The sequence below is a fragment of the Corythoichthys intestinalis genome, chromosome 22, assembly GCF_030265065.1.
Source record: "Corythoichthys intestinalis isolate RoL2023-P3 chromosome 22, ASM3026506v1, whole genome shotgun sequence".
Classification (NCBI taxonomy): Eukaryota; Metazoa; Chordata; class Actinopteri; order Syngnathiformes; family Syngnathidae; genus Corythoichthys; species Corythoichthys intestinalis.
Window position 1 is genome coordinate 20,862,973 of NC_080416.1, and position 15,062 is coordinate 20,878,034.

Genomic DNA, 15,062 nt, shown 5'->3' on the forward strand with positions numbered 1-15,062 from the left:
AATATAAGACATCAATTAATGATTGTAAGCTAAAAATGACAGACATTTTGAATATAAATATAATTAATTACTTTGGTTTTATGGCTGGGTTGAAACTAAAGCGGTTGCGCGACATCTGTAAACGGGGATCTTCAGGGTAAAACGGACAAATTAAAAATAGTTCGGGGGCTTAATGCGCCATGAATCTGCTACTGCAGCATATAGACATATTGTTCTATCAAACCCAACGGTTGTTTTGGCTTAAAATACAGAAATTTCTTTTACAGAGGGGTGCAAGAGCAAAAAACTGCTTTTTCAGTGTTGTCTGTGTTTTCCGCCATATACACTCACCGGCCACTTTATTAGGTACACCATGCTAGTAACGGGTTGGACCCCCTTTTGCCTTCAGAACTGCCTCAATTCTTCGTGACATAGATTCAACAAGGTGATGGAAGCATTCCTCAGAGAGTTTGGTTCATATTGACATGATGGCATCACACAGTTGGTGCAGATTTATCGGCTGCACATCCATGATGCGAATCTCCCGTTCCACCACATCCCAAAGATGCTCTATTGGATTGAGATCTGGTGACTGTGGAGGCCATTTGAGTCCAGTGAACTCATTGTCATGTTCAAGAAACCAGTCTGAGATGATTCCAGCTTTATGACATGGCGCATTATCCTGCTGAAAGTAGCCATCAGAAGTTGGGTACATTATGGTCATAAAGGGATGGACATGGTCAGCAACAATACTCAGGTAGGCTGTGGCTTTCCAACGATACTCACTTGGTACCAAGGGGCCCAAAGAGTGCCAAGAAAATATTCCCCACACCATTACACCACCACCACCAGCCTGAACCGTTGATACAAGGCAGGATGGATCCATAGTTTCATGTTGTTGACGCCAAATTCTAACCCTACCATCCGAATGTCGCAGCAGAAATTGAAACTCATCAGACCAGGCAACGTTTTTCCAATCTTCTATTGTCCAATTTCGATAAGCTTGTGCAAATTGTAGCCTCAGTTTCCTGTTCTTAGCTGAAAGGAGTGGCACCCGGCGTGGTCTTCTGCTGCTGTAGCCCATCTGCCTCAAAGTTCGACGTACTGTGCATTCAGAGATGCTCTTCTGCCTACCTTGGTTGTAAACAGTGGTTATTTGAGTCACTGTTGCCTTTCTATCAGCTCAAACCAGTCTGGCCATTCTCCTCTGACCTCTGGCATCAACAAAGGATTTCCGCCCACAGAACTGCCGCTCACTGGATATTTTTTCTTTTTCGGACCATTCTCTGTAAACCCTAGAGATGGTTGTGCGTGAAAATCCCAGGAGATCAGAAGTTTCTGAACTACTCAGAACAGCCCTTCTGGCACCAACAACCATGCACGTTCAAAGTCAATCAAATCATCTTTCTTCCCCATACTGATGCTCGGTTTGAACTGCAGTAGATTGTCTTGAACGATGTCTACATGCCTAAATGCACTGAGTTGCCGCCGTGTGATTGGCTGATTAGAAATTAAGTGTTAACGAGCAGTTGGACAGGCGTACCTAATAAAGTGGCCGATGAGTTATATACAGTGCCTTGCAAAAGTATTCGGCCCCCTTGAATCTTGCAACCTTTCGCCACATTTCAGGCTTCAAACATAAAGATATGAAATTTAATTTTTTTTGTCAAGAATCAACAACAAGTGGGACACAATCGTGAAGTGGAACAATATTTATTGGATAATTTAAACTTTTTTAACAAATAAAAAACTGAAAAGTGGGGCATGCAATATTATTCGGCCCCTTTACTTTCAGTGCATCAAACTCACTCCAGAAGCTCAGTGAGGATCTCTGAATGATCCAATGTTGTCCTAAATGACCGATGATGATAAATAGAATCCACCTGTGTGTAATCAAGTCTCCGTATAAATGCACCTGCTCTGTGATAGTCTCAGGGTTCTGTTTAAAGTGCAGAGAGCATTATGAAAACCAAGGAACACACCAGGCAGGTCCGAGATACTGTTGTGGAGAAGTATAAAGCCGGATTTGGATACAAAAAGATTTCCCAAGCTTTAAACATCTCAAGGAGCACTGTGCAAGCCATCATATTGAAATGGAAGGAGCATCAGACCACTGCAAATCTACCAAGACCCGGCCGTCCTTCCAAACTTTCTTCTCAAACAAGGAGAAAACTGATCAGAGATGCAGCCAAGAGGCCCATGATCACTCTGGATGAACTGCAGAGTCTACAGCTGAGGTGGGAGAGTCTGTCCATAGGACAACAATCAGTCGGACACTGCACAAATCTGGCCTTTATGGAAGAGTGGCAAGAAGAAAGCCATTTCTCAAAGATATCCATAAAAAGTCTTGTTTAAAGCTTGCCACAAGCCACCTGGGAGACACACCAAACATGTGGAAGAAGGTGCTCTGGTCAGATGAAACCAAAATTGAACTTTTTGGCCACAATGCAAAACGATATGTTTGGCGTAAAAGCAACACAGCTCATCACCCTGAACACACCATCCCCACTGTCAAACATGGTGGTGGCAGCATCATGGTTTGGGCCTGCTTTTCTTCAGCAGGGACAGGGAAGATGGTTAAAATTGACGGGAAGATGGATGCAGCCAAATACAGGAACATTCTGGAAGAAAACCTGTTGGTATCTGCACAAGACCTGAGACTGGGATGGAGATTTATCTTCCAACAGGACAATGATCCAAAACATAAAGCCAAATCTACAATGGAATGGTTCAAAAATAAACGTATCCAGGTGTTAGAATGGCCAAGTCAAAGTCCAGACCTGAATCCAATCGAGAATCTGTGGAAAGAGCTGAAGACTGCTGTTCACAAACACTCTCCATCCAACCTCACTGAGCTCGAGCTGTTTTGCAAGGAGGAATGGGCAAGAATGTCAGTCTCTTGATGTGCAAAACTGATAGAAACATACCCCAAGCGACTTGCAGCTGTAATTGGAGCAAAAGGTGGCGCTACAAAGTATTAACGCAAGGGGGCCGAATAATATTGCACGCCCCACTTTTCATTTTTTTATTTGTTAAAAAAGTTTAAATTATCCAATAAATTTTGTTCCACTTCACGATTGTGTCCCACTTGTTGTTGATTCTTGACAAAAAATTAAAATTTTATATCTTTATGTTTGAAGCCTGAAATGTGGCGAAAGATTGCAAGGTTCAAGGGGGCCGAATACTTTTGCAAGGCACTGTGTATATATATATATATATATATATATATATATAGTATATTGTACACATTATAATAGGCTGTCAAATACTTTCAATTATTTTGCGCATTAGTTTATAATGGACGCTGGAGCAGATTAAAGTGGCTCTTCGAAATAAACAAACCAAAAATCAAATCCATATTTGGCAGTGGCTTGTTTGTTCCGTTTGAATAATGTCTGCTCTGCAGATGACAGATGCCCCCCAATTATTCTCTTCTAATTACATTTCATGCAGTCTGCAAAATGATTTAAGTATGTGACATCAGCAAACAAAGAGAGCGCTTTCATTTTTATTAATGGCACATTTCTCACATGACTCTGTTTAGTCCAGCAGTGAGGACTGTACTAATAAATATAATTTTGACACTTTTTTGTTAACTTTAAAGTTGTTAACACTTTTTTTTTTTTTTAAACACGGTTGTTAATTATGTTCTTTCACTCAGATTTAGCAGAATAGAATGTTTGAAAGGATAAAATAAGATTTAATAATTTAATAAAAATGGCTATTGCCATTATTGCAAAAACATGTTCACATCATTTCATTCAGACACAAACAAGAGTTTAGTGAATGTGAGCTGCTAAAAAAAAAAAAAATTGCAATATTCCACTTTTGTACTCTGTGACAAATCAATTTAGTTATTTGTCATTATGTATTTTTGTGAAAATCGTTGTCTAATGTTGAAAGGGATTGTGTGGTGCTTTGTGGTAATGGAAGTGGTACTGAGAGTGTGAATATAGTCAAGGCATCTTTCTTCACGCTGATTGGAATAAAAGATACATTTTAAAGTACAGACGTTAATGTGCACCTCTCCATTAAGCAAACACACTTCTAAAATCTGTCCTTTTTTCTCTTTCCAGCTCAAAACTGTAGCTACACACTACACAGTTCAAACGGGACGATAGAGAGCCCCGGCTACCCTTACGGTTATCCCAACTATGCCAACTGCACATGGGTGATTGTGGCAGCTGAGCACAATCGGATACAGCTGGTGTTTCAAGGCTTTGCCTTGGAAGAAGACTTTGACATCTTGTCCATTTATGATGGACCATCCAGTCCTGGGAACCTACGGACAAGGTAACTACAGTTGATTTATAACCATTTACTGCCTCCAAGGGCATTTCTATGTCAATTTAAAAGGGAATTTTAGTGTAGGTTATGATTGCATGATTAAATTGCCTGATTGACAACCAATGTATGTCAGATCAGATAGTTATACTTACCTGTTCACATCTCTTCTTCCAAAATCTGAAGGCTACTAACTGCAAATTGCATAGATGATGTAGAAAGACCAAAATTTATGAAAGCACAAGAAGATCCAGCTTGGTGGCAAACTATGCTACGTTCAAAACATCATTACACCCACAAGTTAAAAACCTAACAAGCAGTTCCCTCCATTACCTGGATTTTATTCGTATTAGTCGCAAGATGCGCCCACGGGCCTATTATTCACTGACATACCGATGCTATTTGGGGTATTTATGCCTGCAGACCTGGCAGTACATCATGTACATGCATTACCTCTAATTGGTCAATTTCCTCTTCTCACAAATTGAAGCTATTTTACAATTTTATGCACCTCTACTCAATTTTGTAAAGTAGTGACTCCACATTTCACCAAATGTATGGTTTTATGTGTGTCCATCGACTTCATAATGGTATTGACAGGACGCGGTGGCGATTAATTGGGGACCTATCTGCGTCAAAGCTGACCGAGTGGAAACAAAAAGAGCTTTTTACGTTGAAAATTCTTGTGAATAAATGCGTAAATCCCTCAATTCTTTATATATATGGACATAAAAGTCTCGATTCTTGGTTCAAAACAAAACAAAGTAAAGTAAATATTTCAAATGTGCTGCTCCTTTTTAAGTCACTATGGCTCCGCCTTACCACAACAAAGATCTTTTCACATTTAAATTCCTGTGAATAAATGCTTAAATCCCCAAATTCTTTATAGATAAAGATGTATAACACTCTCGATTCTTAGTTAAAAGCAAAAAAAAAAAAAAAAAAAAACGGACAGTATCATTTATTTTACGTAAATATGTTGAATGTGGTGCTTGTCTTTAAGTCACTGTGACGCCGCTTTACACAACAGAGACCTTTTTACATCAAAATTCTCTTGAATAAATGCTTAAATCCCCAAATTCTTTATAGATATGGATGTAAAACAGTCTCGATTCTTGGTTAAAAGCAGAAAAAAAAGGTGCATTATTATTCAGTATATTTTAAGTAAGTCGAATGTGCTGCTACTCTTTAAGTCACTGGGGCGTTGCCTTACCACAACAAAGAGCTTTAAACATTTAAATTCTTGTAAATAAAGGCTTATATCCCCAAATTCTTTAAGATATGGATGTAAAACAGTCTCGATTCTTAGTTAAAAGCAAAAAAAAAAAGTGCAGTATTTAAATTCTTGTAAATAAATGCTTAAATCCCCGATTTCTTTATAGATAGGGATGTCAAACAGTCTTGATTCTTAGTTAAAAGCAAAAATAAATAAATAAATAAAATGGCAGTATTATACAGTATATTTTACATATGTCGAATGTGCTGCTAGTCTTTGAGTCACTGTAGGGCCTTACCACAACAAAGGGCTTTTTACGTTGAACTTCTTGTGAATAAATGCTTAAATCCCTGAATTCTTTATAGATATGGACGTAAAACAGTCTTGATTCTTTGTTAAAAGAACCGCGCAGTTAGCATTTATTTTACGTAAATATTGCGAACTATGATGCTAATGCCCTAGCGGCTAATTTCTCCTATTGATTTTTTTTTTTTTTTTTTTTTTATTCGCAACGTTTCAAAATACATGCATGGTACGAAAAATATAATAATTACCTTGAATCCTCGAACAAATCACTCCTGAGACAATCCTTCCTATTTGTATACGGTACAGCTTTCGTACTTTCATCCTAAATCCGTCGTTGCATGTGTCGTTGCGACCGACCGTGAATAACTGAAGCAGATTGTGGGATGGGCCCCCTGCTTGAAGGCGTTGTGCAGTGGCTGGCCAAATACAATTATGAAGTCTATGGTGTGTCATCGCCAAGCCACATCATACGTAAAGCAAGAACTCTAACGTATACAGTATACAATAAGTTGCTACTCTATACTACCCCAAGATGCATCCATGGGATACCATACATGTGTTAATGACCACTCCATTTTGTCTTGTATTATTGTATAAACATGAACCAGTAGATACAGTAGTTTACCTATTTACGGTACATTAGATAGAGAATTTTTGAAAATTTTGACCCCTTGCCCTCCCCGCCCTTACCACACTGACCTGAAAAGTAACATGTTTTACTAGCCAACTTGAAAACTTGCAAGGAAAAATTGATCTTCCCACTTCTAACAGTGTTTTGCTTCACAGTGAAACTCACAGTCAATATTTCCCTGCTCTATTTGTCCTTGCTCCTCTCACTCTATGCCATTGTTGCCTTTGCTGGCTGGCTCTGCAGGAACCCGAGGAATTTGAAGAGGGTTGCATTATGGATCTGTGTTGTGCTGTTGTCCTTAGTTGTGTTTACATACTACTTCTAGAGGAAGAAAGTGCTCCAAAGTCTAAACAACCTTTGACCAGTCTGTAGACTGAGGCCCTTACACGTGAATTAGCTTCACAGATTTCCGAATTGTTTGCCTTTGTGGCGCCATTGAACTGCGAGTCATTGTCAATAATGTAAATTGTAGAAGGACTGTGCATTTGGCGGGCACTTGTTTGTTAAATATAATTGTTTTTACAGGTCCGTGTGAGTTTCAAAAGGAGAATAATTCCTGAATGAGAACAAGCATCCTGCTGTAGAAAACAAATGGTCAAGGTTATGTAAGGACCTTCCATTAACCCACTTGAAACTGTGTCACATTCACATTATTCATTTTACCTCCACACCCTACCATTAAGCTTCTATATAATCAAAATATACATTTTGCAGCCCCTCTTGAACTCTCATTTCCTTAAGGTGCCACATGTAATTTTCTTTCCATCTCTCAAGCATCCTTTTCTCTAAATTGTCTGTCACATAGTGCAATCTTTTTAAAGCGATTCTAAAGCATTACTCTGATACCTGTGAAACTCTGTGTTCTGCATTATATTTGGTTGACTCGGATTAAATGTACACACATTTGTGTACTTGCACATTGCAAGCTGTTCTCGATCAAAATGGTTCAGCCATCCTCATTTTGAACTATAGAAATTTAGATATTTTCCAGCGGTTTTGTCACTTCTGAAAAAAATAAAAAATAAATACTGTAGACTACTTGTACAGCGCTGGTTCTGTCATACAGTGGGGCAAATAAGTATTTAGTCAACCACTAATTGTGCAAGTTCTCCCACTTGAAAATATTAGAGAGGCCTGTAATTGTCAACATGAGTAAACCTCAACCATGAGAGACAGAATGTGGAAGAAAAAAAAAAAACAGAAAATCACAATTTTTTTTTTTTTTTTAAAGAATTTATATGCAAATCATGATGGAAAATAAGTATTTGGTCAATACCAAAAGTTCATCTCAATATTTTGTTATGTACCCTTTGTTGGCAATAACGGAGGCCAAACATTTTCTGTAACTCTTCACAAGCTTTTCACACACTGTTGCTGGTATTTTGGCCCATTCCTCCATGCAGATCTCCTCTAGAGCAGTGATGTTTTAAGGCTGTCGTTGGGCAACACGGACTTTCAACTCCACAGATTTTTTTATGGGGTTGAGATCTGGACACTGGCTAGGCCACTCCAGGACCTTGAAATGCTTCTTACGAAGCCACTCCTTTGTTGCCCTGGCTGTGTGTTTGGGATCATTGTCATGCTGAAAGACCCAGCCACATCTCATCCTCAATGCCCTTGCTGATGGAAGGAGATTTTCACTAAAAATCGCTCGATTCATTCATTCTTTCCTTTACACAGATCAGTCGTCCTGGTCCCTTTGCAGAAAAAGAGCCCCAAAGCATGATGTTTCCACCCCAATGCTTCACAGTGGGAATTTTTTTGCTCACCGTTCTTGTTATCATTTTGACGCCACGGGGTGAGATCTTGCATGGAGCCACAGATCGGGGGAGATTATCAGTGGTCTTGTGTGTCTTCCATTTTCTAATAATTGCTCCCACAGTTGATTTCTTTACACCAAGCATTTTACCTATTGCAGATTCAGTCTTCCCAGCCTGGTGCAGTTCTACTATTTTGTCTCTGGTGTCCTTCAACAGCTCTTTGGTCTTGGCCATAGTGGAGTTTGGAGTGTGAATGACTGAGATTGTGGACAGGTGTCTATTATACCGATAATGAATTAAAACAGGTGCCATTAATACAAGTAACGAGTGTTAGACCTCGTTAGAAGAAGTTAGACCTCTTCGACAGCCAGAAATCTTGCTTGTTTGTAGGTGACCAAATACTTATTTTGCACTCTAATTTGGAAATAAATTCTTTAAAAATCAAACAATGTGATTTTCTGTTTTTTTCCCACATTCTGTCTCTCATGGTTAAGGTTTACCCATGTTGACAATTACAGGCCTCTGTAATCTTTTTAAGTAGGAGAATTTGCACTATTGGTGATTGACTAAATACTTATTTGCCCCACTGATGACGCACTATTGCAATTTTCCAAGAAAGGATTGCTGCGTACAGCAGCGTAGGCATATGAAAACACTGGAGTGACAAAATATTTTATGGTGAAACTAAAGCACGTGTCGCTAAATAGACAAGAAGGTCTCCGACACCTTTTATCAGTCACTAAGACTACAACGTCAGAGGTCTTGTCCCTGTGGCACATTCACACCCAGACACACTTTGACTACTGTGACCCTGATGTCTCGCATCATGGCAAACAGAGCCAATGACTCACATTTGACATTTGTTCCCATAAGTGCTCATGTGATCCCACAATACTAGTCAGTTACATCTGATGTGGTAAAACGTCTACTGTGTTGTTCTCTTCAGGAAGTAAGATATGAATGTTTGCGTATTTTCATGCTCCCTGGTGTGGGTTTTATCCTGCAGCAATGCAAGGATGAGTCACAGTCCCACTTCAGAAAGCATACTGTACATACAATGAGGCATTCCGCTGCAGAGGCACCAACTGCTGCTTAAAACAGTGGTTGGAAAAGTAAAAACGATTAAAAAAAAAAATAGCAAGCAGGAAAATCTTTCCTTTGATACATCAGCTAAACTAGTGCACCTTCCTCCAGCTGTGCGCTCATTCCTGCCCACTCAGCCACATCATTACAGCCATACACAAATACTATTTGCAGCCCAAGCGCCTGTGAATTTGATAACATGATTGGCGTGTGCATCTAAGAAGCATTGACACGATTTATAATGTTCCAAAAAATCTCAAATTGGGGAGATACTATTGTGATTTGTATTGAAGATTAATTTAAAAACTACACACATGATATTGGCAGATGTTTGTACAGTGGTATGAAATAGTATCTGAACCTTTTGGAATTTCTCACATTTCTGCATAAAATCGCCATCAAATGTGATCTGATCTTTGTCAAAACAACACAGATGAAAATACAGTGCCTGCTTTAACTAAAACCACCCAAACATTTATAGGTTTTCATATTTTAATGAGGATGGCATGCAAACAATGACAGAAGAGGGGGGAAAATAAGTAAATTAATCCTCTGCCTAAGGAGACATAAAGCCATTGAAACCAAATTTTACCAACCATTTTAAGTCAGGCATGTGCCCAATCAGTAATGAGTGGTTAAAAGCTGCCCTGCTTACTGTAAAACACACTCCTGGTAAGAAAAGTCTTGATGATGAGCATTGCCTGATGTGCATCATGGGTCAGTCAAAAGAGCTGTCTAAAGATCTTCGATAAAGGATTGTTGATTTGTATAAAGCTTTGAAAGGATACAAAACCACCTCTAAAAGTCTGGATGTTCATCAATTAAAAAAAATAGAAGTTGTCTACAAATGAAGAGAGTTTGGCACTGTTGCTTCTCAAGCAGTGGCTGTCCACCAAGGATGAGGCCAAGAGTTTAGCGCGGAATACACAGAGAGGTAAAAAAGAACCCTAGCGTGTCTGCTAAAGACTTACAAGAATGGCAATCTCTGTCCAGTGCACACATCAACTATGTATAAAACTATGGCCAAGAATTGTGTTCATGGGAGGATTCGACAGGAAGCCACTGCTGTCTAAAAAAAACATTGTTGCCCGTTTAATGTTTGCAAAAAGGCACTTGGACACTACAGATGTTTTGACAAAATATTTTGTGGACTGATGAAACCAAAGTTGGTTTGGGAGTAACACACAATGTCATGTGTGGAGATAAAATGGAACAGCTCACCAACATCAACATATCATCCCCAATGTGAAGCATGGTGGAAGGAGCATCATGATTTGGGGCTGTTTTACTGCCTCAGGGCCTGGACAACTTGCAATCATTAATCGAAGAATGAATTTAAAATTTCATCAGGATGTTTTGCAGGAAAACCTTAGGCCTTCTGTCAGACAGTTGAATCTAAAAAGAGGATGGATGCTGCAACAAGACAATGATCCAAAACACAGAAGGAAATCAACTTGAGAATGGTTTCAGAAGAACCAAATACACGTTCTGGTGTGCCCAAGTCAAAGTCCAGAGTTGAACCCCATTGAGATGCTGTGGCATGACCTAAAGACAGCGATTCATGTCAGACATCCCAGGAATCTGACTGAACTACAACAGTTTTGTAGAGAAGAATAGGCCAAGATTAGTCCTGATCGATGTGCCCGACTGATCTGCAGCTACAGGAAGCATCTGGTTGAAGTTATTACTGCCAAAGGGGGAGCTAGAAAATATTAAATGTGATTGTTCACTTATTTTTCCCCCCTTCTGTCATTGTTTGCATACTATCCTCATTGAAATATGAAAACCTATGAATGTTTGGGTGGTTTTAGTTAAAGCAGACAATGTTTTTCATCTGTGCGATTTTGACAAAAATCAGATCACATTAGATAGTCATTTTATGCAGAAATGTGAGTAATTCCAAAAGGTCCAGATACTTTTTCATACCACTGTATGTACTTTAGCTCTTTTAAGTGGATACATAATGTGACCCAAACATTATACCAATGTGATCCTTTGCAGTTTATCACAATTATAAAAGTGCAACACCTTTCTATACAATAGGTGGTTAGATGTTCGTGTTAGTGTACAGTAATTATTTTTACAAAATGTATGAGAAATATGAAATAATTTCACAATAAAATATTGTACATAAAAATGGCAGAGCCAGATGTGCTTCCATTGGCGATGACCAAGTAAAAGAATGTGGTTGATTTGAGGTTAGAAATGGCAAAGAGGAGGTGGCAGCGACATTGGAACTGACATATTTTTAGCCTGCAGACTGGATTGGACTAAAATAAGGATCACTAGTGCATGCTGCTGGGAGCAGCATTGACACTCCAGTCAGCCTTCAGCTTTGTGTAGTGCACCATGTCAAAATAAGAGCTTGTGTGAGCATGTGGGAGAAATAGATACTTTGTGTGTTTGCCATGGTGATGCAGGCGAGGTTATCGGCCATCCCAGCTAGCTGACAAAATGGGAAAAAGAACAAAAAAGTGTTATTGGTATACAAATAAAATGTTCATATTGTAGGCCCAATACTGTATATGAAACTACATTAAATAAACACGTGGTAATTTTTCAGTTTTGGTTGATTTTAGCGATGTCGGTGTTTTGCCTTAATGAAGACTGCATTTTCCATGAGGACCAGCGCACACCTGCAGTGGCATAAGATCATTAATCAATCAAAAATCAATCTCCCGGTTGCCTCCAGATGGATTAAACAACATTTCTATTTCCAGTGGCTGTGTGCTAGCAACAGTGTGGCTCAGTGTGGTAAAGTCCCCCACCCCACCAGAACTCCTTAGCGCTGACAAGTTCGGTTGGGTGTGTGTGTGGGGGGGTGTCACATCAGCGAGTGAAAGCCAATGTTTGTTTTGTAAATCCTGGTAGCCTGCAGTTTTTTTCCTCCTCCGACAAAACGTTGTCTCTTGTTGCTCTGCCATCTTTGCAGAGCTCACGAGAAAGCAGTCGCATTGACTTCCACCTTTATAACGAATGGGGAAAGGGTGAAGTGACATATGTCGTAAAGCAGTCAGCACATTTGAAGTTTTTTGTGCCTCCTCAAAGTTAATCAGTGCCGGTGAAAGCGATACGGACTCCCTCAAAATATAAAAGAGGTGTCTTTCAACAAGTTTTCAGTAGACATAAAAAATGTTATGAAAATATTTTATAAAGGTTGAAAAGTTAACCAAGTGTTGCTTTAAGGATCATGAAACACCACCTCCAAAAATAAGTATATGGTGATTGCCCTGATGCCCAAAGAAGTATTAATAACATTTGATAACTGACATTTCTCGTTTCATTTTTCCTATGCAGTCTTGTGTGAAAGTATTTTCTTTTTTTCATGCAGTTTATAATGCATGCCTGCGCATGTAATGTGTCACTCAATGATGCAAGCTTCTAAAGAGCCCATGTCAATGGGTCAGGGTAAAGAAGTGGGGTGACGTACTATACTTGCCGCCTAAAGACTTGACTGAGCTATAATTTTACCTAAGTGAAGGCCTTGCCCATTAATCTCTCACAGCGCACTTTCGAAAATGGCCTCCGTATGTAAACACTGTGATGCACATTGTTGAGCGTGTGTTTGCAAGTGCATCCACCCATTGTGCATCTTCAAGCTGAACAGTCTGTACGCACAGTATATAATATATTCTAATTACATGGAGAGCAGTTTCATTGAAATCGGACATTTCTTCCTCACTGTGAGCGATATTATGCCCTCTAAGTGCAATATTTGTATTTCATCCAGTTGTGGGTAGATATTTTAGAAACCTTGCGAATATACTCACACCTCAGAAACACTTACCTTTAAGTTTGTATCCTACAATTTTGTTTCAGCGTGCTTTTGTAATCAAGCCCCTCATAGAAAATTGCATCAGATGTAAAAAGCTACAAAAAAAGAAAAAAAAAAATCCACAGTTGCCTGTTTTTACAACCTTTCACCATGCTTACTGATCGCAACTGTTAAATGTAATAACACAGGCGATAGGGTTTTGGTGCACGTTTTCCATATTAACCAGCTGTTAATGGATAGGCGACCACTTAAAAATACCAACTTTTAGCAACAGCTAAAAACAGTGGTGGTTGGTGTCCAAATTGGTCCTCAAGGGCCGCTGTGGGACCTGGTTTTTGTTTCTACCGATCGAACACAGACCGACTAACCAATGAGGTTTCTGCTAAAACAAGCAGCACCTGGTTACAATCAACTAATAATACTTGTAAGACACCAGTGGCCTATACTACGAACCGAGTTCAACCTCCCCAGAAGTAATCCAGTTTACCAGCGGGTAACCGGAGTTGACAAAACCTGGTTGTCTAGTTTGTGCTCAATCGGTGCTACGACGCTGATTATGAGGTTGATTAGTCGAACCTGTGTCAACCCAGTCAGAGTTACTGCGCGTTCACATAAAAGGGGGCGGAGAGCAGAGTCAAACACTACTTGTGACGATGGCACGGGCACCTTACTTCACAGAGGAGGAATGCGCGATGATTAAAATCCACCCTCACCGCGAAATCCAACACCGATTCGGCGAGTTGAGCGCGACGGGTCTGTTGACAGCGAATTTACAGATCGTGTGATTTGTGAATGCGTCAATATGCCAGTTTACTTATGTCCATGAAAAGAAATAAAGCCTGCTGTCAGGACAATAAAAGAAGATTTGGTACGTTAACAGTAAGAAATAATTTATCGCGCATCACCACATGAGGCAGGATGATTGTATGTTTAGTCTCCTTGACTGTATGAATACGTATGTTCTTTTTTTTAGTTTGGGCCTAAAAAATCCAGCTCGACCCGACCCGAGTCCGATCAATCAACTTGATTTGCAGGCCCAAGCCCAACCCCCCCTCCCAAAATTTTATGTTATATTTGTGAGGACTCAGGAGAAGAAGAAAATGCCGGGATGCCATGCGTTGTTGCGTAAATTAAAGCCCGTCTTTTGTAACGAATTTTCGCTGACAAACAAGACTGTAAGATGCATATTCAATAAACATTTGTATCTTTTATATTTGTTCGTCTGTCCTATCAGTGGATTTGACAATTTAATCTCTTCGAGTTGGCAGAAAAAAACGCAAGTTTTCTCAATTTTTAAATAGTCTACATATTTCTATGATTATTATAAATATTTACACAACGAAATAACGCTGGAAAGTCCGTTAAATATATTTCTTGTATGAGAGCAAAGCTCCGCATTCGTTTACATTCAGCGATTTCAACAATCAATTTGAAGCGTTTCCATACCCCACTCCGAATCGCACGGCATACAGTGTTCTTACGCAGATATTCAGCATCACCGATGGACTCATGGAATACATATATTGTTCCTGGCAAAAGAGCGCACGGACAGGCACACAAGCTGAGCGGTTGTGAGGGCCTGACTCGGCGGGTTACATTAGTGACGTCCGCCTCGATCAGTTGGCACAGGTAAAGAATTTCCTCACTTGAAAATATGTCTTTCATGGAGAACATCTTCCGGGTACGCCAGCGAATTTTGGCGGTCCCGAAATACCCGTGCCCTCCGGAGAGAGCCCCTCACAATCCGCGCGCCAATGTCGAATTGGTCGTCCAAGTACGCTGTCATTGTCAGGAGGACACGTCCGCGGAGGGGTGCTGTTTAAATAGAGCGTGGTTAATTGGAATCCTGATGTTAAGCAAGATCTAACTCTGACACGACCAGGTTTGGCGTGTGGCGTGTGTTGCCATGGCAACACTTCTCGGTTCCAACATATCCACCTTTCGTAGTCTCGCATAGCCGCGAACTTACGTCGCACGTGATAAAGTTACTCTCGAAGTTACCCTGCTAAGCCAGAAAACCGGCTTCGT

At 39.9% G+C, this 15,062-nt stretch overlaps 1 protein-coding gene across 1 annotated transcript in view; it reads left to right on the forward strand.

Moving 5' to 3' along the window:
- The window catches only part of csmd2 (CUB and Sushi multiple domains 2), a 295,070-nt gene that overhangs the window by 34,785 nt on the left and 245,223 nt on the right, over positions 1-15,062 (forward strand). Inside the window, exon 2 of the mRNA XM_057828476.1 lies at positions 4,056-4,272. Within this exon, the coding sequence (XP_057684459.1) occupies positions 4,056-4,272 (217 nt within the window). The remainder of the gene's footprint in view (positions 1-4,055; positions 4,273-15,062) is intronic.